Source organism: Charadrius vociferus, unplaced genomic scaffold, assembly GCF_000708025.1.
Source record: "Charadrius vociferus isolate BGI_N301 unplaced genomic scaffold, ASM70802v2 scaffold484, whole genome shotgun sequence".
In the NCBI taxonomy this organism is placed as follows: Eukaryota; Metazoa; Chordata; class Aves; order Charadriiformes; family Charadriidae; genus Charadrius; species Charadrius vociferus.
The window spans coordinates 1,091,035-1,113,197 of NW_009648074.1; the positions used below are offsets into that span (position 1 = coordinate 1,091,035).

General features: G+C 42.8%; 1 protein-coding gene across 3 annotated transcripts in view; it reads left to right on the forward strand.

Moving 5' to 3' along the window:
- Positions 1–19,805, forward strand: part of TLK2 (tousled-like kinase 2) — a 39,554-nt gene extending 19,749 nt beyond the window's left edge. For 2 of the 3 annotated variants that reach the window (XM_009883826.1, XM_009883827.1), the window contains 14 exons: positions 522–614; positions 2,039–2,149; positions 3,562–3,698; positions 5,101–5,253; positions 9,033–9,099; positions 11,009–11,106; positions 11,443–11,524; positions 13,200–13,291; positions 14,256–14,345; positions 14,835–15,004; positions 16,507–16,645; positions 17,771–17,882; positions 18,858–18,965; positions 19,359–19,805. In XM_009883826.1, coding sequence (XP_009882128.1) covers positions 522–614; positions 2,039–2,149; positions 3,562–3,698; positions 5,101–5,253; positions 9,033–9,099; positions 11,009–11,106; positions 11,443–11,524; positions 13,200–13,291; positions 14,256–14,345; positions 14,835–15,004; positions 16,507–16,645; positions 17,771–17,882; positions 18,858–18,965; positions 19,359–19,532 — 1,626 coding nt within the window. In that variant the 3' untranslated portion in view covers positions 19,533–19,805. Of the gene's footprint in view, positions 1–521; positions 615–2,038; positions 2,150–3,561; positions 3,699–5,100; positions 5,254–8,972; positions 9,100–11,008; positions 11,107–11,442; positions 11,525–13,199; positions 13,292–14,255; positions 14,346–14,834; positions 15,005–16,506; positions 16,646–17,770; positions 17,883–18,857; positions 18,966–19,358 lie in introns of all 3 variants that reach the window. The other variant, XM_009883825.1, reaches the window with a different exon arrangement.
- The last annotated feature ends 2,358 nt before the right edge of the window (positions 19,806–22,163 follow it).

Consider the following 22,163-nt stretch of genomic DNA (forward strand, 5'->3'; position numbering starts at 1 on the left):
ACCTGTGTTTTCTGTCAAAACCACCTTAGAACCCACAGGTATTGTCTTCTGTCTAGCAGGTGGTTGTCTGTGCCCATGAAAGATCTCATAAATTTGATACTCCAGCTGAGGGTTGCAATTTGGTGGGTTTTTTCTTAAGCCTTTTTCCTGTACAAGCTACGTTGCACTGCAGGAAAGGGCAGTGAATGTCAGAGACCACCAAGGAGTGGGTAGAACTCAACTATAAAACCAAAATTTGCAGGACACAGAGGATATTGTAGCCCTTTATGTGTTACCAGGCTATGTTCTCCAGAGCAGCTTTGTGCTAGCTGACTGAACCTCCTATGCTGGAGAAGCCCACCATGCAATAAGAAAATGAAGAATGGAGAAAGTTCTTCCCTCGACTGCTAGGGTGCAGGGGATCAGTTCCTTCTTCTTAGACCTAACTGTTCAGCTCAGAGGGTGTTACACTGTTACATGCTGACTGTCTGAAATATCAACTGTTTTTCTTAAATGTGGTTTATGGTGATTTTTCCATACAGTCTGACCTCACAATGGAAAAAATATCTGCACTAGAAAACAGTAAGAACTCTGACTTGGAGAAGAAGGAGGGGAGGATAGATGACTTATTAAGAGTAAGTATTTAAAGTGGGACAACTCTTCTAAAAGCTGCTATTTAAAGATACCTAGAATGCAAGTGCCAGCTAGGCTGCAGAGCAGGATTTTGTGTACCATTTGTAGAACCAACACTCGCAAGGTAAAACAAATCTGGTCATCCCTTGCTTGCAAGATAACTGACTTGTAGATACTCTGTTTGAGCCCGCTTGAATCCAGAAGCAGTGTAGCGGTGACTGTGGCTGTACAGTGCAGAGTTGTGTAGCTCAGGTGTTTGTGTGTGTTGGCCTTTCTTTGATCTGTGGCACACTTGTGTATTTTGCTAGCTAACCTAGCATGTTTCTCTGCAGAATTATTCCCTCTTCGAAGTAGTGAGGAGCTGACTCTGCTTTTTGTTTAGCAGCATGTTCAGTAGCCTCTCTGTACACGGGGAAGTTGTATTCTGAAGTGCTCATTCATGAGAGTCAGTCACATGTGTGAAGATGAGGAGAACATCTTTTGGTCAAACCGAAAGAATAAAGCTTCTCTTAACCCCCTAGTATTCTTCAGTAAAAGATAAATACCTTTAAATCAAGGATCTTGCCTTAATGGAGGAGTTCTCATTGATTTAGCTTTCATCAGCTGAAGAGGCATCTCTTGTGAAGGGTTGAAAAGGATTAGAAAACACATTAAAGGAAGAAGAGGGAAGGCTCTCTGTTTGTGTGTATCTGGTCTCAGCACCTAAAAGAGCTAAGACAAGCTTGTAGAGACATACACAGAGGCACATGTGGGTTTGTGGAAAACCAATCCATGAAGCAGGCAAGAGATTCATTTGTTTTTATCATCTGCTGTTTAATCAGAAGCCAGACTATTGGGTGGAAGGGGAATGGTTAAATTTAACTTTTTATCAATGAAAATGGTTGCACGTAAAATCCTGCTGTACGCTGTGGTGGTGTTAAAAACAGCATCTGTTACTGGGAACAGTCTATATAGTGGGGCTGATGGATAGTAACTTCAACAAGAACATAATTGAAAGTGCAAAGGGAGTTACCCCATCCTTTTCCTCTGCCAATATTGTGGCTGAAGAGGGAGGATAGTCCAGGGATGACTAAGCTAATTTGAGACTTCGTAGCTGTGGCAAGGTCTTAAATGTTTAAAAAAATAGAAATAAAAAAATTCCTTGTGCTTATGTTTAGTCTCTTTTGTACGTTAGTTCCTTATATGTAAACCAGGGTGATAGCACTTCCCTGTTCTAGAGGGGTATTAAGATCTGAGTGGGTTAAAAACTGTCGAGCTTGACTCGCATGTTTTGATAAGAGCAACCTAGTGTTTTTTCCTTATCCTGCTGGTTTGCTTTGTTTAATCTGATGCCTAGAGCTAGCTGGAGAAACTTCTTCCTAGGTGATGCTCAGTTTGGCTCCAAGTGATTTAAAGTCAAAGGCTTTTCTTCTCTTTTCACTTTTAGGCCAACTGCGATTTGAGACGGCAGATAGACGAGCAGCAGAAGATGCTGGAGAAGTACAAGGAGCGGTTGAATAGATGTGTAACAATGAGCAAGAAGCTTCTTATAGAAAAGGTGAGCAGGGGACTTTTCACATCTCTGCAGTCACAGTTCATGTCCTTGAAAACTTCTCTTATCTTTTGAGCAGTGAAAACCTGTTCCTATTGCTATAGTGATAAAAGACAACTAGAATTCTGTCTTGAATTATCTGTCTTGAATTATTTCTCTGCAAACAGGAATGTAATGCTAAGACTGAAACGGTTCAGAATGGTTTGGTTTGGTTACTTTTCCCAGTCTCAAAGAGTGGTCTCCCTTCCTAAGTGAAATAGTCTGAGCTCTAAATGTAGCGGGCATTACTGGATTGGAAACTCATACTCCTGAAAAGCAGCATTGTCTAGCTCGGGCAATACAAGAGCAGTATCCCATTGTGCAGTGAAATTGCCAGATATGCTCTGTGACATGGGCAAGTGATTTAGACCTTTCCTACTTTCAGACGGCAAAGTTGGAGATTGTTGCTTTGTATAAAGCTCAAAACAACACATTAAAGACACTGGGGAAAGTGCCAGGCTGCCGTTTACCAGCGTCCAGCCTGCTTCAGTGTTGAAAGATTTCCAGGTTTCCTGATGGTTAAACGATGTGGGGGTTTGATTGCTCTTTCACCTGTTGGCCAAGTACATCTATTGTTTGTGGGCACTGGATGGGCAAAACTACCAGGGTGCTGGCCAGTACATGCAGTCTGTTTGAGTTGATTTTGTCACAGAGCTGATTGTTCTTGGCTGAATGGGACTCCCCTTCCTGGGAGGATTTGTAACTCTGGGCTAGGTGTTATGTAGACCTGGCATTCAGACAGGTGGTGTACAGCTCCAGTGAGGAGCTTTGCTGGTTCATCTTTAATCCTGAGTGACTGAAGCTTTGCTGCCCTCATCTCAGGCCTTGGAAATTTCCTCTTACTTACCGGAAACACTCTGTGACAGACACCATCCCCAAGTTTTAGGCGTGTTGGTGACCTAATTGAGATTGTGTCACTTCTGGGAGTGGTGTGAGTCTAGGACTGGGCTGGCTGGTCACCATATCTCAGTGTTAACAGTGATTCAAGGTGCATTTTCTTCCTTCGTCTCTTGTTTGAATGAATAAGGGCCTGATCAGAGCCGTGTCTGGAGTCTAGCTAAGCTACTGATACAAAGGGATAGTTTTAATCCTACCGCTAGACTGATTTCAGCAGATGATAGAATGGGTGTGAGCTGCCCAAGCAGTAATGGGGAAGGAAAGGTGAGGCTGAAATATCAGAAAGAAGGCAGTCAAACAAACACCTGTCAGACCAGTGTGAAGTACCAGCAATTATTTGATCAATGATTTTCAGCTGGGTTTCAGATAAGCAGTGCTGAAACAATGAAAAGTGGTAAGAATCGGTAGTGATTTAAAACACAGCACAGCTCTTAGCTGCTAATTCATGGCTTACATTTTAACATGTTTTATTTTGTTTTCAGTCAAAGCAGGAGAAGATGGCATGCAGAGATAAGAGCATGCAGGATCGATTGAGGCTAGGTCACTTCACTACGGTGCGGCACGGGGCGTCTTTCACCGAGCAGTGGACAGATGGCTATGCCTTCCAGAACCTCATCAAGTGAGGACAGCGAGAGTTGTCTTTACCTTCAGAGGGAAAGACAGAAAAAACAAGCAGTTGTCTGTGATGTCTTGCATGTCAGAATGTGAGAATGGTGTGACTGATGCATGAAAGGATCAAATAGAAACTCAGCTACCGACAATGGGGAACGGTTTCGTGTTGTAGTGAGAAATATGTTTCCACTTGGACCTCCAGAGACTTGAAACTGGAATCAAATTGTTTGAGTTGGCCTCTGGGTCGGAAAGCAGTGGGCTGCCCTGTCGGGTATTGTCGGTGCACCTGCCTGGCTGTGCAGTGCCGGGGGTGGAGGGATGGGCCAAATTCTCACATGTATCTTCAGTCAATCAACTCGATTTGCATACTTGCATATATTAGACAAGGAAGGCTAATTAGCTCCTTCTCTTTTTTAAAGTAGAAAGTAGAGAAGCTTAAAAGAGAAAATCCATACTATTTAACTTTTTTTGCCTCCTGGTAACAGTGATCAAAGGGGCGGCAGAAACCTGGAAATGAAGATCAGAGACCCTTTTATGCAGGATGTTAATGGAAATATCCGGTGAATTCCCACCTGGCCTAGACCTTTCAGTAGGACTTGGCAAATTAATTGCATTAGAGAGAGCTATGTGTGATCCTTTAAATCATATCACTTCTCTGTAGTCTGATGGGGAAGTGCAGCTCTTGTTAGGTGCAGATTAAGGACTATGTATTTCCTCCTTAGTTTGTGCTGTAAGACATGGAAGAAATACCTCTGGAATATTTACCTGCAGTCTCAGTCTCTTTTAAAAAGTGAATTAAGTATGTAAATGCTCGAGTCATTTAGACTTGAAATTTCAAGAGTGCTTTTATCACTGTCAAGTGTTTTAAGATAGTCTTTTTATCTTGGAGGAGAGACTGTTTTCTTAGTGAAATTGGGAATGGTGTTTGTTATATTTCAGAGAGCTAAGGATAGTTTAACTGTACCCTTGAAGTGTAAGGATACTTTCTTAGACAGTTCCAGACTTCAGGAATAGTTTTAACAGGAAAGCTTGAGATTTAGAACAGAGCCTTCTAGGAAAAAGAGTGTGGAAAGTTCGTGACTTGCCATGGATCCCTGGGTTTTCCGTGAGGTTAGCAACTCCTTGTTTTTGGATATCCTCTGTATGAATAAAACCTTTCACTTACAGAAAGGTTTCTGTGGGTTAGGAAAAGAATCCCCTTTTATGTAAAAATACCTTTAAAAAAATGTGAGTCATAATGTTTGGCACTTCCCCCTTTTCTGTACAAAAATATTTTGTTACTAATCTTACAAGTACAACTGATTTGAAATTCATTGCTCCAATCTGTTAAGAACAGATGCTGAAGACAACCGATTACGTACCATTAGTTCATGCTTCATGGGGTTTTTTTTCTACTCTCTTCTTTCCAGGCAACAGGAAAGGATAAATTCCCAACGGGAAGAAATAGAAAGACAACGAAAAATGTTAGCAAAACGGAAGCCACCTGCAATGGGACAGACCCCTCCAGCAAGCAATGAGCAGAAGCAGCGCAAGAACAAGACCAATGGAGCAGAAAATGAAACGTAGGTTACGTGGCCTTCTTGGTGCATTGCGAAGCTGCATGCTTTGATTAGAGCACAAAATATCTGCTGGGAAATGGAATCTTGCCCTTGCCTCTAGGCTTCACTCCACACACAAATGAATATTGTGGAATTAGCCTGGCATTCAGCAACATCTGGCTGCAGTTCTAAATAGTTTTCATTGGAGTAAAACAAGGATCACTGCTGAGTCCAGACTTTGTACGAGCTTAACTGTTTTTGAATGCAGTAACTTTTTCAGTATTCCCTTTGCATCAAGTTTGAAAAGTGGTGTCTTTTTCTTAAGTGTTGCAACTTCAGAATTGATTTTGGTATCACTGTGTGATACATGGTGCGCTTTTTTTTTTAAGGAAAAAAAAAAATTGTACACATTTAGAAGCCTTTATTTCTATGTACTTTCTGATGAGGCTTTTCAAGCAATTAGTTTGGTATACTAAAGAAAAAAAGGTGACCTCTGTAAGACCAGTGTATCAAACGTTGTCCTGTATCTCCAAAGCAGTCTTGCGCAGATACTTGAGTCAGGGAAATGGAAAGGTAGTTGAAGTGCTACTCTTTCTTCTTACAGAAGATCTTTTTTTTTTTTTTTTTTTACCTTCCTCTTTTGAAGTTACTGGTGCTCCAAGAGTCCCAGTGTTCTTGGAGAGGAAAGCTGTGTCTCACAAGAGATTTAGAACCTTGGTTTTGGAAGTTTTTGAGAGTTGCAAGTATGTTAAGTCAGAGACTTTCCCCCACTTTCTACCAGTTTCTTTTAAAGTCTTCGTTTTATTGCGGTTGGGTAATACCATAACTCTCAATGACACTTTTCTTTTTGCACTATTAAATCTCCTGGGCATGACCTGACCTCAGAGTTCCTGGAGCCCTTTGAATTCCTGGTCTTGATCTTTACAAGTGCATGTGAAGCAAAACTCCTGCTGCCTTTTGCAGTCACTGGAGAGGTGGCACACAACTGGATGAACTGTGATATTCGGGGTGCTCTCAGCAACCAGGGCAGTACCCCAAAATAGGATGCTGGTGCCTGCTGATCGGGTGTGTTGTATTGGAGGGCACTGTGAGCTTTCTGCAAATAGGTAGCTTGAGTAGGGACATTTACCCCTCATTCTGGCCAAGTGAGCTTAAAAAGAACTAAATAGAGTTTTAAAGCCAGCCTTTTGCATTGCAGCTTGAGTTTGAAGAAGTAAATTGTATGTCTGTGCATGGATATTCTGAAGCGTTGCTGTTCATTGTGGTAACCTTTCACGTAAGGGACAGGACACCGCTTTCCACATTTCTGTAGGGATATTTTTCCCCGGCAGACTGGTGCAGCTGTAGTGTGGCTTATTCTGCAGACATGGCAGCACGTGTAATGTGCCTGGAAATCATGATAATGTCTGTGATACCCAGTGAGCTTCTGCCTATCTTGTGAGCATGCCTTGACGTAATCTAGCTTTACTTGGGTTTGCTAGTAAGCCTTTTTGTGCTACCAGGTCTTTTCTCTGTGTTTCTTGCTGGTTTATCATTCTTCGCCGATATGTTTCAGGGGTTTGTCTTTGTGGTTTAGAAGAGCTTCTTGTGGCATTCTTGATAAAAACAACTTGCCAGTGTATGGATGTGGTTCATGTGGAGTGTTTTAGCTTATGAAAACATTGTTTTTGCAAGTCAGCTGAAAGCAACTGTACTGACCGACTACTTGCTTAATTATTAGTTATCCTGTAAATGCATTTGTTGGACCAATATGTATCAGGTACAAAATGATCTTATTTTCGGAGGGAGCTCTTTTCTTGTGAAATTCTTACAGAGCTGTCTGTTAGGCAAGTTGAATATAAATGTTTCTGAAAGTTGAATGAGAAGCGGGACAGCCAAATTCCTTCATTTGATTTTTTGGTTCCTCTTTGGTTCATGGCTGTTTCTGTCTTAAAAAGGAGAGGAGGGTCCCATGATGCAAATTTAAACATGCGCTCTCCTGAAACTACTTTCTAGCTTGTGAATGAGAAAAAGATTTTCATTCAGGAAGATTAGTTTGCTGGGTCTTTTTGAGGTTTGTTAGGGCAGCTTGGGCAACCTTAGAGTCTTCAGCTTCACTAGAAGTAGTGTTTTTCAAGCATGTTTCTGTGAAACAGGGCAGTGTTTGTCTTAGAGCCCCCTTGATTTTTGTAATGTTTGCTGCTAACAGGCAGCTATTTTGAGCGATGTTAGCCTGGTGGTACTCATTACATCTTTTAATGAGTAGACTGTTGCTGTTTAGCCCTTTATTTCATTTGTGCACAAGAATATGTGGAAAGCTTGTTGCTGGTTTATTCAATTGTCTTTTTATTCCTTATACAGCAACACCAACCAAAGACGTAAACTTTTGGGACAGTCTTTTAGATTAGCTGAATCTGATTAGCCCTCACTGGGGGAGGTGGGGAGTGTGTGAATTAGCATGCTTTTATATGAAATGAGACAACATGTAAACTTTTATGGTACCGGCTGTGTTTCGTATGTATCTTTAATTTGTAATAAGCAGTTCCTTGTGGTTGAGATTCTTTCAAAGGGAACTTGGCTCGTGAGTTTTGTGTTAAATTTATCAGCTAACAACTGCTATAGCACTTATTTCAACTACGTGGACCCTCTGCATTATCGACAGTGGAGAGAAGTTGGGGCATTTCAAGATGAGCACTTAGACAGCTGAATACTGCCTCCTCTGAATTTACTGTGCAGTGAGCCAATGTCCCACGGCGCTGCACAGACGTAGGACTCAGTCCCCTCTTCAAACTAGTTGCAGCATTGATGCTGTGCAGACCTCATACACTAACCTTTTCACTAAGTGCTATGCAGAGCATAACCACCGCAACAGGAATCCTCCTGGGATATGCTTTGAACTCAATTTAGGTTCAAAAAAGATATTTATATGCTGTCACGTGTGTACCTTGCTTACAAAGTAAACCGATGCCATTGATATGGGCTTCATAACTTCACGTTCACATGTGATGCTTTTACCAAACTCCTTGTTGGTAGTAGTGAGAAAATGAGTATAATGATTCATTTTTCTAACCTGAAAGATCTCAGCACATGATTACCTTTCACTAGTGGTGGTATCTGTCATTATTTTAGTGTAAGGCTGTGCTTTGCCTCTGTCCTAAAAGACACACTTTGGCTATAAAAGACATTGTGAAACTTTTTATGACCAGCCACCTAGGATGGAAACTTTGCACATCACTTGCCATCAATAAAATGGGGATTGTTCCCCTTATCCCATTGCTTCTCCTAACTACGCATGAGGTTAAAGACATGGTAAGGTGAAGTGAAGTTCCCAAGGTTTCCCTGGAAGCCACTTTGTCGACCCTGAAAATGTTCTGAATCCTAGGTCATTGCTCTGCTGCCAGGTGTACTGCTAGTCCCGGAGTGAATAGCTAGGTTGAATTATCCAGTTTTTATTACAAAGAAAAATTTGAAAACGAGTCAGTAAAGCAAACTTGATGTGGAATACTGGTGCTTCAGCGTTCCATATTTCGATTATGGTTTAGCTTTCTTTGTTAAAAATCAGTTGCTAGCTTAAATAAGTGTTATTAGGACTTGGATTTGAAATCAGTATGTGCTTTATCAAGGTTTAAGCTTTTGGTCTCCTTTAGATTGATTATATATAAAAGAAAAAAATCATGTTGCATCATTTCCCTAAAAAAATTTCCTTCCAGCTGTTGACACACTTTGCGTAGTTGTCACTTCCACTGGAGATGTGTGTTCTGCAGGCTGTTCACTTTATCGCATGCATTGAAACCTAATGCACTGGATCTGTCTCTTCTATGCAGGTTAACATTAGCAGAATACCACGAACAGGAAGAAATCTTCAAACTCCGACTAGGTCATCTTAAAAAGGTAAGAACTAACTGCAGAAAAGGCTTTTGGGTAGGTTTTTGGTTCAGTTTTCTATGAACAACAGCATTTCTCTGTAGAGGTTACTACTGATTGTTTGATAATTGAGAGGTTTTCATTGAAAGGGATGGCCAGGATTATGTAATAATTTTTTCCAAGGCAGTGGTATTCAGGAAGGATGTTCGTTGCTTCAATAAATAGATTTCTATATCCTTACAGCTCTGGTTTCATGCAGGGAGTTCTACTGTTTTGATGCATCTTACTGTCACTATGATCTCCCTGGTGCTGGGCTCTGTACATGTCTGATATGGGGGAACATGAAGGAATGGAAAACTATAGGGAAGCAAATTATAAGAACACAACAAAAAAAGCAACCATCATTGGCTTTATTAAATTTGCAATATTGAGTAACCAACGTTATCCCTATTTTTTTGCAATATTGAGTAACCAACGTTATCAGTAACAGTCCAATAGAATCTCTTGGGCTTTTGGAAACTAGTACTGTTCAGGTAGTTGCAATGCACATTTGTTTTCAAATACATTGGCTTCAGTAGGAACCGTACCTGCAAGTGAGGTTATAATAATTAGATAACCTGTTGGTTACCTTTTACAGTGATTGCAATAACTTATTTATAAGTTTTTTGGGATGCTTCAGCAGATGAATTACTGAAAAAAATTAGATATCTTCTGCCATTTTGTGGTTAGCTGTGATCTCTGCTAGGGCCAAAGAGTTTTCTTTCCCATATGAAACAAAAAGGAAGTGTGCAAATGCATTGCTGGAGCCCCCCTTCTTCTCTCAGGTGGTGCCTGAGCTCTACGCTTAGTTTTTCCTGTAACCTTGACATACCGGTTGAATGCAAGGCTTCATTAATGCTACTGTACTCCTTGTTATTTTCGGTGGCAAGGGAAAGTTAATGCACACATGGAATCTGCTGGCACTCTGCCCGTTGTGTTTTCTTGACCTGTGAGCAAAGATGAGTGATACGGGCAGGAGTATACTAAAGGCATGCTTGCTCTACAGCTTCCGCATTGCTAGAGCGGATTAATTGCGGGTCCATCTATGCTGGCATGTAGTGTGCCACCCTGGAACAGAGGAATCCATTTGGAAATGGACCTTAATGGAAAATGAAGTAATGTTCCAGGATCGTGGCATTGTCTGAAGCTGTGCTTATCCTTCTCCGCTTTTGGAAACTGGCTCATTCTTTGTGCCTAAAAATAGAACAGGTTGAGAAGGGAAGGAACAGAGTCACAAGACAAATGGGTAACTATGTCCCTTGAGTCATATATACCAAATAATACTGCTCATGGCGCGTGTTTTAATTGAGGTTTGCAACCCTGTCCATGGTGATGTGAATTCTAGTGTCGTGTTTGAGGGCACTAGAACTTCCAGCTCTACATCAAAACTTCCACATGGCACTTAGTTACACTCTGATCTGTTCTACCTCCTACCATGTGTTGTCCTTTGACATTCTCCACCCTCTCTGATGCTGCCCCATCCCCATGTGGCATCGTGACATCCTTGTTCCTTACTTCTGAGGGCTGTCCTTTTTCTCTTGTCCCAGCAGCAGATGAGTTCCTCCAAGAACAGCTGCATAGCATTTAATCAGGGGAGGAGCAGGACCAGAGCTACAATACTTCTTAATTACAGAAAATGTTAAAAAACAAGAAGGCGTAAAGATACCTCTGCCTCCTGTCTGTGTGTCGGTGTAAACAAAACTGCCCAGTCAGTTTTCATTCCTGTCACCTTCCACCCAACTCTCAGTTGACTATGACCATCTCTCTAATCTCCCAAACAAGTTCTTTACCAATATGTTCTTCGCAAGTGGAATTACGTGTGTGTTTCCGTAAATCAGGCAGAAGTGCTAACTGCGCTATCTTACACAGTGTTGTGTTTTCCTTTTTCCTTGTGCAGGAGGAAGCAGAGATCCAGGCAGAGTTGGAACGGCTAGAGAGGGTTAGAAATCTACATATCAGGGAATTGAAAAGGATACACAATGAAGATAATTCACAGTAAGTAAATGGAATTCGGGGACAAGAACGTATAGCAATTTTTTATTTGTCCCTTTCATAGTGAGAAACACTTGGTCTTTTTTAAATCGGCATGGTAACATAACTTGAAGTTCATGTAAGACAAAGGCTTCCAAGTGCATCAAGGTACCATTATATAGTCTTTCATCAGTGCAAAGTGATCAAATAGTATCAAATCTGTCAGTCGTTAACACAGTTATAATATTTTTCTGTCCTAATATAAAAATGTTGTTTCTAAGCTATGTAGTAACTGTAATTTATTGTGGAGTAGATTGCAGTATTTATGTCAGTTTTCTTAAACTGTGTCTTTCTCGACAGATTTAAAGACCATCCAACGCTAAATGATAGATATTTGTTGCTACATCTTCTGGGTAGAGGCGGCTTCAGTGAAGTATATAAGGTAAATTTGAAGTCTGTGGTGTAATCTGAATCTGCAATGAAACATTTTAGTAAGCAGAACTTTTACACTTCTTTTCTCAATGGTGTGTGTGGTTGTGGAGGAAGAAGGGAGGACAAAGCACATGTTGCATCTGGCTTGCATTAGACAGCAGGCTTGAGATTTTTAGGTTCTGCCCTTGTCCTCAGAGGTCAGATTCCCTGCAAATGTACGTTTTGAGAAAACATTGCACTGAGTCTGCAAGTTTTGTCAGGTCAGAGAAGCAAACCACTTGTTTGTTCAAGTGCTACGCATAAATACCTTAAGAGGCTAAGTTTTATTGAGTATGGTGTAGCAAGTCTGAACGTCACTGTAAATAAGAGAAAATAGCTCAAATAATAAGAGCAAAGCCTATATTTCCTGGGGGTAGAAGCCTTTTTTTTTTCCTTGTGTCTTCATTTTACACTCTGAAGTAGCAGGCTCTGTGTGTGTGTAGTCTTGGGACTTCCTTTGAACTGAGGATTACTTTTGTGTCAGCACTATTGCATGGCCAAGACCTGTGATGCTTTGGTGCTTGCTGTTTGACTATTAATGCTTAGAGCCTTTCCAGTTCTAAGTATTCCCCATCTGTACTCAGTAGTTTTTAATTCATGTTGAATTTGGCTAGAATGAAAATAACTCTACCAATGCAAATATTGGAGACTTCACGGTGACTTATTATTTTGATGCAATACAACAATAGATATCTAAACCAGGGGGACTAGACCACTCAGGTAGTGAGAAAAAAGTGTGAGCCGCATGTGTTAAGTACTCTGAATTGCTCTTCGAAGGTTTTGCTGACTAAGTGGAAAACCTTGACTCCACAGATGAAAGCAAGAAGGTATGAATGCTTCATACCTGACTGTGCTTAACAGTTGTAACTCTGTTATTAAAACAAAGAAACGCTTAGCCCTTCTTCTTCAGGGTCTTGGCCGATCTATTGAGCGTTAGGAGTTAAGTACACAACTTTTGAGACACAGGTTATGCTTGTATGCTTACTATAAGATTTTGCCCTGTCCTATAAATTATCAGCTGTTGCTGCTCTCAGACAAGATAAAAGATTTCTGCGTTTCTCTAAGAGCTCAATTCCAGTGGTCTGTTCTTTAAAGACTGCCTAAATAGCAAGAAACTGGAGGGGAAAATATACAGCACAATAAATCTTGTTCTGCCATTGAATTCTCCAGCTTCTAAATAAGCTGAAACATTATGCTCCAAGATGGAGAGCTGAGCTACCAGTGTGAAACAAAGTACTGAAAATCCTCTGTATGTTTTGGGTTTATTTAACTGAGTGTAGAGAACTAGTTAGCTGGCTTGGGGGAATAATGGCAGGGTCTTTCCCAGTGTGATTAACTAACTGTATTTTAGTAATTTGGCCTTTCTGATCCCATTGTAGCTCTGGTGGTAAAATGTCAGAATAAATGCAGCATTAGTTAGGTCCCATGGGGAAGGTCAGATCAAAGCACAGAATATTCAATTGTTTTCAGAGTTGCTTGGTTTCATTAGTGAAACTAATTACATCAAAATGTGGGTTTGCTCTTCACTCAGTATGTCGTAATGCTGATTTCCTGGGTGGGGATATTGGTTTGTTAGAGCTTGTCTGCTTTTGCAGTATTAACTTGAAGTTGTGATTCCTACTGATTTTCAGCTCTTCTCTCTGCAGGCATTTGATTTAACAGAACAGAGATACGTAGCTGTGAAAATACACCAGTTAAATAAAAACTGGAGAGATGAGAAGAAAGAAAACTATCACAAGTAAGTAAGGCTGTAAAGCAGACAGCCGTGTTTCCAAACCTCCTCCTGCATTTGGTTATCCCTCGTCTCCGAACAGGCTGCCGTTTTTTTTCCCTGTGTTTTGCTACATTTCAAAAACCGCTCTCTGTCCCAGTAGCTACTTGCAAAAGTTATGGTCAGATTAGAAATGTTTCAAACATGCGCACACAGAGAGCTTTGTATAAATACTGTAGCACAAGGTTTTAAAGTACCAGTAGTGTGCTCTATGAAGAAAGCGTTAAAGTGGCTTCTCCTGTCTGAAACGTCTAAGCACCGTTCTTCTGGGAAACAGTTGTTCATGCCCACCTTCCAGGTACACACCTGCACTGTGCTCCCTGAAAGCCTTCCTCTTCCCTTTGTTTCCTAGAATACTTAATCCTTTCGCAGATGATTAGGACTGTATGTATGTCAGGGCCTAGAAGGGAGGTACAGGAAACCTTTTGGTGTTGGTAACACTTGCTCCCTAATGCAGTGGATGAGATAAACTCTGCAGAAAGGCAGCCAAGCCTTCTCTACAGACCTTCAAAGATAAAGCTGTGATTTTAATTCCTAACAAGTCACCGGGACAAACTAGGCTCAGTTTGAAACCTGGAAGTTGGGTGGTAGAGCATCATGGAATTTTTCTAGAACTTGCTGGGGTTTGTATTCAGCTGTCTTGGATCCCTTAACGATTTATTATGAGGTTATTCTACTTTGGCAAGCAATACCATTAATCAAGATTAGTTATTTTGTAGTATTGCCAGTGTTTGAGATGCACTCAGATTCTGTGGTTCTCAAGAACCGTTCTGCACAGTTCCTTGTTTGCTTGCCTTTTCTTAAGCTGTCTGAATAACATGCATGGGTTTGATTGAAGTTGGACTGCTGTGCGGTATGTCTGGGTTTGCTATCTGCAGAACTTAGAATTAAGTCACTTGTATGACTAATGCTCAAACTTTCCTATTTTCAGACATGCATGTAGAGAGTACAGAATTCACAAAGAACTGGATCATCCTCGAATAGTTAAGCTATATGACTACTTTTCGCTGGATACTGACTCGTAAGTTATGTTGCTGTGTCCTTTGACTTGGTTTGACTCATTCACTACAAAGTATTTGGTCTCTTAAACCTTTCCAGGAGAGTCCAGACAATGTCCACACCAATGTTACAGACTGTACTGCAGAGATATCTGAGGCAGTTTCAGCATACATTGGTTTTCTGGGGATGCTAGCTCACAAACCAGTATACCGTATTGTGTCAGATGTGGTGCTTTACTAGTAAATCCTGCTCTTTGCTGGCCTGGGCAAATGCCCCAGCTGATACGGCTTTCCGCTTCTGGATCTAGCACTAACGGGGGATCTCTGACCTTTGTACTATTGAGCATTGAGGACTGTGTTCCTGGTAGCTTATTTTTAGAAAGGGATTATAGGCCGGAGGACTCTTAATTTAATATATGGACCAAATAGGTGAGTCTTACAGACAAGCAATAACAAAGTGTTCTGGTTTCTATCAGGTGCCTTAATTACAACAACTACTGTTTTGCCTTCAGGTTTTGTACAGTGTTAGAATACTGTGAGGGAAATGATCTGGACTTCTACCTGAAACAGCACAAGTTAATGTCGGAGAAAGAGGCGCGATCCATTATCATGCAGATTGTGAATGCTTTAAAATACTTAAATGAAATCAAACCTCCCATCATACACTATGATCTTAAACCAGGTATGCTGTGCTGCTAGCTGACGTGCTTAAGGATGCTAACTAAAGGTAATGGGTTATAAGTAACATGGGGAAGTTTACTTTGGTCAGACAGCAAAAAGGAGACAGGGCTGTCTGGGAAAACTTAACTTGCAACAAGAAAAGGATTAAAATGCATAGAACATGCTGTGAAAAGGATATTGTCTCCCAGAATTGCAACATAAAACAAGGAAATAACATTCTAGAAAAAGTAGGCTCCGTGTTCAGAACGAGCCCTTGAACCAAAGTGTCTGTGTTTGGTTTCTTAATGTCCTGCTTGTATTCTGCTGTTGAGAGTTTCTGTTATTGCTTCATAAAGGGTTCCCATAATTACAAGTGTGTTTTGCGTTCCCGTTCTTCTGGCTTTTTCTTTCTGTAATCATCTGCCTGAAAATTTGGTGGCAGAAGCTAACTTGGAAGTGCTCAGTTTTTCATATCATGTGGCAGCTCACAAAGCTGAGGACGTACTGTCGAACTGTTGGCTGGGGTCTGCCTTTGAATTTGGCGACGTCTGCCATGTAGTAGGTCCTCTCCAAATGTTGGTGCAGATTTCCCTTCATCATTGGGCAGAGTCACGAGGGGAAAAATGCTGTCTTTTGGGGTGCTGCATATTGGCTGCACGGCTGTTTTCCTAGTCCAGTAAAATTCAGCCATCTCTTTGGGCAGTTATCCCTGGCTTGTCTCCCTATACTGGTGGCACTTCATCAGCATTGTGTAACTGGTATGTGATGTGGTTTATTGCATCAGCACGAGGAATCTGTACGGGAGGTGGTGCTGTTGCACTAATTCTAGTGACCCTGTTTCTTCCCCCAGCTGCCGACTGTTCTCATGTTGTCTGAGCATGCTGCAGAGCTCTGCCTACAGTTGTCTAAAACTGTGATTCATCCACTGCCATCACACACAATTCTGCTGCTTTATTGTAGGCTTTCAGAAAAACAGTGATGATCTGACTTCTTGATCCTTGATGGATTTGTAAAAGACTCTTGCCTGCCTAAGCAGTAATTGTCCTTTTTGAGCTTAGAAAGCCACTGGGGAGCACTGCCAGGAAGGAGAGAGTTTCTGGCTGTTGAGAGGCCGGGGCAAGTCAGGACTTCTGGGCAGAATGAGTCATAACTGTGTATGTGTATTTCTCTCCTTAATCCTCCTTTTTGACCTGCCCTTCCAACGGGACCTTTGGGAGGGGTCAAAACAGCATGGGCGTCAAGCTCGTTTGGCTGATAGGGCTCGGAATCCGGAGGTTCCAAGTAATGTCAGGCCACTGGGTCATTCGAGGATGGGCAGATCAATTCTAGCACTTGGTGGGAGCTGACTTGTCTCCGGAGCTCGGGGTATTGAGTGTTAAAACATCTACCCCAGGCTGCTGCAGCTCACTGTGTAGGTTCCTTGTCCTCTCGTGCAGAGTGCCAGAGTTCAGTGCAATTTTATTCTTGTTTCTTTTTTTCCTGTTAGATGTGTATCATAAGGGGCTGTTTTCTTCCTCTGTCTAGGTAACATTCTTCTAGTCAATGGTACTGCATGTGGAGAGATAAAAATCACAGATTTTGGACTTTCCAAAATCATGGATGATGACAGCTACAACTCTGTTGATGGCATGGAACTGACATCGCAGGGGGCTGGTACTTACTGGTAAGCGTCGCCTCGGGCACTTGTAAGTTACAGATCAAGAACAGTTTATAAACAGCTTTGGATCTATGTCAGCTATGTACGTACTGCCACAGCTTGAGACACTGGAGGTTTGAGACCCTGGAAACTGCTCTTGTTGCCACACAGCTCCTTCTGAGGCTGGCAGCTTTTTACTTTTCAGTGGGTTAGTGTTTATACATTTGAAAACCATCTCTTATCCAAAGGGTCTGGTGAAAAACTGCATATGCTGCATTCTGCTGAGGTAGCGAGCTCTGGAGTAGAGCTTGGCTGCTCTTTCACAGTCCACAATGGCACTGTCTCACAGTTTGAGCAAGGAAGAGAATACCACGCCTATTTGGAAATTCAGCTACATCAGGGAGATGGAAAGAGTATTCCACTGAAACGAGGAGGTAAAAAGCCATAGTTAGCTCTTGCAAAAGGTGTAAATCTCACAGTGCTGTCTATAGGCAGAGCTTCACTTTCAAGTGTTGCGTGAAAGATATTTTCAGCAATACTTTATCCTCAATGCCAAGTATCGTCACTGCATCACCTGTGGCTGAGAGCAAGACCTACGGTGAGCGCCACTGCATGTCATTCTTAGATATTATCCGAGCTGCAGACTGTCACTATGGGCAACAGTTGTACAGGAACGTTTGTTGAGGCATTCAGTATTGTACAGGTTTGTTCCTTTCCTAAAAATGAAACTAGCTGTAGTTCGAGCGAGGCTGAGTGTCTCTAACTAGGACGTGGCATCTGGGGTTGTATTTCTAGAAATATGTATTTTGGCTGTGTGTTTCTATTGTGGAATTGTTGGCCAAGCCCTTTGAACAACAAATACCAGTTGTGAAGATAAAAGAAAATGGGATTGTTTTATGTGCTCTGGTGAAAAGAAACTGACTGTGCTGACTCGCTCAGACCATGAGTGTCTGGAGAGTCCTTGGGGACCTCCGTTCCCAGAAGGGGTATGCATTGGTGGTCTTGGCCCGAAGATGCACAGGAATGAAATTGGGTCCCTCGAGTCCCGGGCCAATATCTGATCACAGAAGCTTTTTCCTTCCTTTCTGAAGAAAAAGATTGGAAGTATTTGGAGATACTGCTCATAACCTGTTGTCGCTTCCTTCTAATCAGGTATTTGCCACCAGAATGTTTTGTGGTTGGGAAAGAACCTCCAAAGATTTCAAATAAAGTTGATGTCTGGTCAGTGGGAGTCATCTTCTATCAGTGTCTCTATGGCAGAAAGGTAAGAAGGTATTTAACTCCTTTCCTAGTGGTCATTCCCAAACCTTTTGGGAGGCAGTCCTGGCTGCTTCTTCCTTCTCCTCCCCAGGCTTAAAAGGTGCTTCTGCCTTGTCTCGTGCCATCAGTTCCGAGGCAGAGTCCACGCTAATGAAGTGGGGAGAACTTACTGCGTTGTGTTTTGATCTGCATGGCACTTCCTTCAAAAGCAATGTTCTGCAGAACATCTCTTTCCACTGGGCATGTTCCCACTGAGGCTGTTATGGGCGGGACAAGTGTATCGTTCAGAGACAGACACCTGAGGTTCTTGGTCTGGCATTGTTTTGTGATGCTTTCAATGTGTTCAGTCTTTGTCAAGCCTGATACTGCCTGACAGCTGCAAGTGTTTTAGGAAAAAAAGTAGGTACAAAGACCCACTCTAGAAGTTTTTAGGAAGGCTTTGGAAGGGAGGAGTCCAGATCAGGAAGAGGTGATTTGTCCTGAGAAAAGGTAATTTGTTTTATGACAACATAAGACATAGGTTGGAGCAGGAAAAGGATTCCGTCAACTCTTGTTCTCACGAGTCCTTGGTAACCGAGTGTTGTGAAAGCCTGGGCTGACAAACACGCTGTGTTGCTTAGAGTTGTCAGTCAGACAAACAGTGGAACCGGCCCAGCAAAGATTGAAGTGGGTGAATCTCCTGTCAGCTTAGATAGATGAAGGCCCTCTTGCACGTGCTGGAGCTGACCTACGAGGTCTGGAAGCAGGTGGAGATCCCTCCTGTCTGAGCCGGAGACACCCCAGACACGTTTTGGCTTGGTCCCTTTAGTTGAGTTTCAGTGTGTCCTGCTCATCTGGCTGGAATCTGCAGCACCTCCACAGCATTTGTGGGCTTCTCGCCTGGAAAAATGCTGATGTCAAGTGATGATAAACAGTAGCGTTATGGGTTTTTTAAGGCCTGTCATCAACCTTTAACAACTGCCTTTGATTTTTTTGGTAGCCCTTCGGTCACAACCAGTCACAGCAAGATATTCTGCAGGAGAACACAATTCTGAAAGCTACCGAGGTGCAGTTCCCTCCAAAGCCAGTAGTCACACCAGAAGCAAAGGTAAGTCTTCTTGCAGCGAGTTTGATCACTGTGTGCGTGTGCGTGTGTCAGTCGGCAATCAGCGCTGGCAGTTCCTTCCTCTGAGTTTCCTTAAACCCGGCAAGAAGTTCTGCATTTAGTGCTTGCCTCCTGCAGAGCGGTCAGTGGCTTCGCCTTGTTGTAGCTGTCAGGCTGAGGACTGAACGGAGCGCAGCGTGTGCCTCTGCCTGTGCGCTCTGCTGATAAAAGATGAGCTTCTGGGGTAGGAGCTGGGCGCTCTCTGTGGTCACGGGGGAAGGAATTTCAGCGCTGGGGTTGTCAGATTGGCCTTGCTCCCAAAGAGTTGCCTGTCAAAGAAAGCTTCCCGTTTCTGTCCCTCTACTAATTCTTGTTTTGCCTTTGGGGTATGTGCAGGCATTTATCAGACGCTGTTTGGCCTACCGAAAGGAGGATCGGATAGATGTCCAGCAGCTGGCCTGTGACCCATACTTGCTGCCTCACATCCGCAAATCTGTATCCACAAGCAGCCCAGCTGGAGCTGCGATTGCATCAACCTCTGGAACATCCAATAACAGCTCTTCAAACTGAGACAGAGTTAATAGGCCAAAAACTGCTTGAGAAACCGGCAAAAAGACTTTCAGAAACAGCTTTGGAATAGAGGAATCTGCAAGGGTCTCGAGAAACCTGTACCAGGTGCTTTTTTTCTCTTGCTTTTTTCCATCCATAGAGCATGACAACATCAACTCTCATCAAGTAAACCTTCGGCATCTAGGCCAAGCCGTGCGGATAGGAGATGGCTTGAGGTTTATCCAGTAAATGACCACAAAGGGTGGCTGCTCTGAGCAAGGAGGGGAAACTCAAGAAAATACAAAAAGACATGGTTCCATGTACTGTGAACTTCTGAACATGCAGCCTTGGGGAATCCAGGACGCCGTGTGTGCTTCATATGAAGAATGTGGACTTTGGAAAAAGACTGGGCTAGTCCAGTGTTGATATTTAAACATTGTTCTTTTTCTTTTAATAAAGTTTAGGTAACATCTCCTGAAAAGCTCGAAGCACCAAGGTTCAGCTGGGGATGGTATATGACTCTTTGCCCTTTGGAGGGGAAAAAAGTTGATCCTGCCTGTTCATGGCACTAGAGTTAGTGTTTTACCCCTAATTAATTTCAGTTTTTTAAAAATAACAATTTTTTGGAAGAAAACAGTTTTCTGGTCTCAAAGTGAAACCCATACTAGCAGGTTCATGGCAGTGTTCATTCTGTGGATGGTGCAGCTTTCTGCTCCCTTGGGGTGGCCTCTTATGAATAATTCACCTTCTCGGGAGGGCGGCAAAGCCCACGGGAGAACAGGTCTGCATAGATCTCCTGTGATCAGAGTGGATCACAGCTCAGACTGCCACGAGGTTTTCAGCTGCCGCTTCATAGCGCTCTCAACGGTTGCACCTTCTTAATTTATTTGAAGTGCTGTTCTTTTTGAAAACGCACCCTGACATGTCCACGACGTGCTCTCTGCTCTCGTGAGCGTGATATCTGTTGACTGTTGAAAAGGCAGGCGGCGAACGGGAAAGAATCGGAGCACAGCTCAGTTGATCGCAGGTGTGATCTGTGCTCACGCAGTACTGTACGTACCTTGTTCGTGTTACAAAAATCTGAAGCTGAAGACTTGTCTGCTCTTCTCAGTTAGGTGACTTGGCTGCAAAACTTCCTCTTTCCCTTAACGCTTTCCTTTTAAAACTTGCTGACTTTCCTAACTTGCTGCCATCGCTGCATCCGATTTCAAATGAGAGGGAATGAGATAGTGTTCTTGAAGGGAGCAAACACTCTAATTATTATTTTTGTCTCCCTTCGGTAATCTGCCTGGAGGGGTCTTACACCTTCAGCTGGAGCCTGCCTGCTGTGAAACGCAAGCCTCTTGTCCCCACTCTGCCCCCCTTTCCCCCCACATTGAAGGAAAACAGAAAACACACACAAAAAGCACAGCACTTGAACATGTGGCAGCCAGGTTGGAGTGCTCCTAACATGTGGCAGGAGTTCATAGCCAGAAATATTTAAAGATGCAGTGTTCGAGAGCAAGGTTTGTCTCGGGAGGGAGCCGAGCGCTGCACTACCGCAGTTCAGGGTGGTGTTTAAAAAACAAAGTACCCTGTGCGCACTTCCTAACCCGATACCCAGACCACCGTGGTGGGGACTGTCCTCTGCGCAGCACCTCCAGGGCTGTTCCCGCAGCTCCGGCAGCGAGTGGGCTGTTCCGGGCGCTCTGCGCCCGAATGGCGTTCTCGTGGCAAGCGATGTTCTCCGTCACGCGCTTTCAGAGAGAACTACCGCTTGTCTGCCTTACTGTAAGGCATCGTTTGCAAAGATTATGCTTAAACCTGATCAGGAACTTTTGGCCAACTGAAAAATGGAGGAGTCTGAACTTTAGCAATGGGAAGTGGAGAACCCTGCCGCTTTTTTATTACTATTTTTGTAGTGACTCTTGGGCTTTTAATTGGATGTATTCACTTGCAGCTGCATTAAGGTGGTCTCTAAACTGTAGTGTTTTAAACAAAGAAAAGAAATACTGCATCTTTAAATCCTCAGCCATAATATCTTAGCCCTTTCCATCCCTGCTGCTCTATTCCAGAAGTTAACTGTTTAGCAAGCAGCGCTTCGACATGTCTATTCAGCCTCTGTCAGGCAAAATCAGGGTTGATGCTTCATCCCATTTGCTGAAACTGATGATTTGGTGTCTGTCCGCATCGGGGAGAATTCTAAAAGGGTTTCTTCTATCCCGGTCCCGTTGTTTCTTGGACATACAGTGTGTGCTATCTCTGTGGGTGTGATTAGTTTTGTGTCAGATGCATTTATTGCTGCTGTGCGACACCCATCCAGGGGCCTGGGGACAGCGTTGGCCTTTCCCCGGGGCTGATAGCAGTGAAGAACCCTGGTAGAATTCTGGCTGCGACACTTCCTTGTTAATATGGGTTTCACTTCCAATAACAGACCCTATTGCCACACTGTTCATTTACTTAAAGAAAAGTGTATGAAGAATTTGTAACTTAAACCAGGCCAGACTGTTTTGGCTCTACCCAACAGATGAGACATGGATATTAAAATAAGTTTTAAGAAACTGATTTGCCTGGCTCTTACTGTTTTGCTCTCTGTAGCGTTGGCACGAGCTCTCTTGCAGTGGCTGCACGGAGGTGACACGGGACAAGATGAGGAAGGATGGAGGAAGGTTG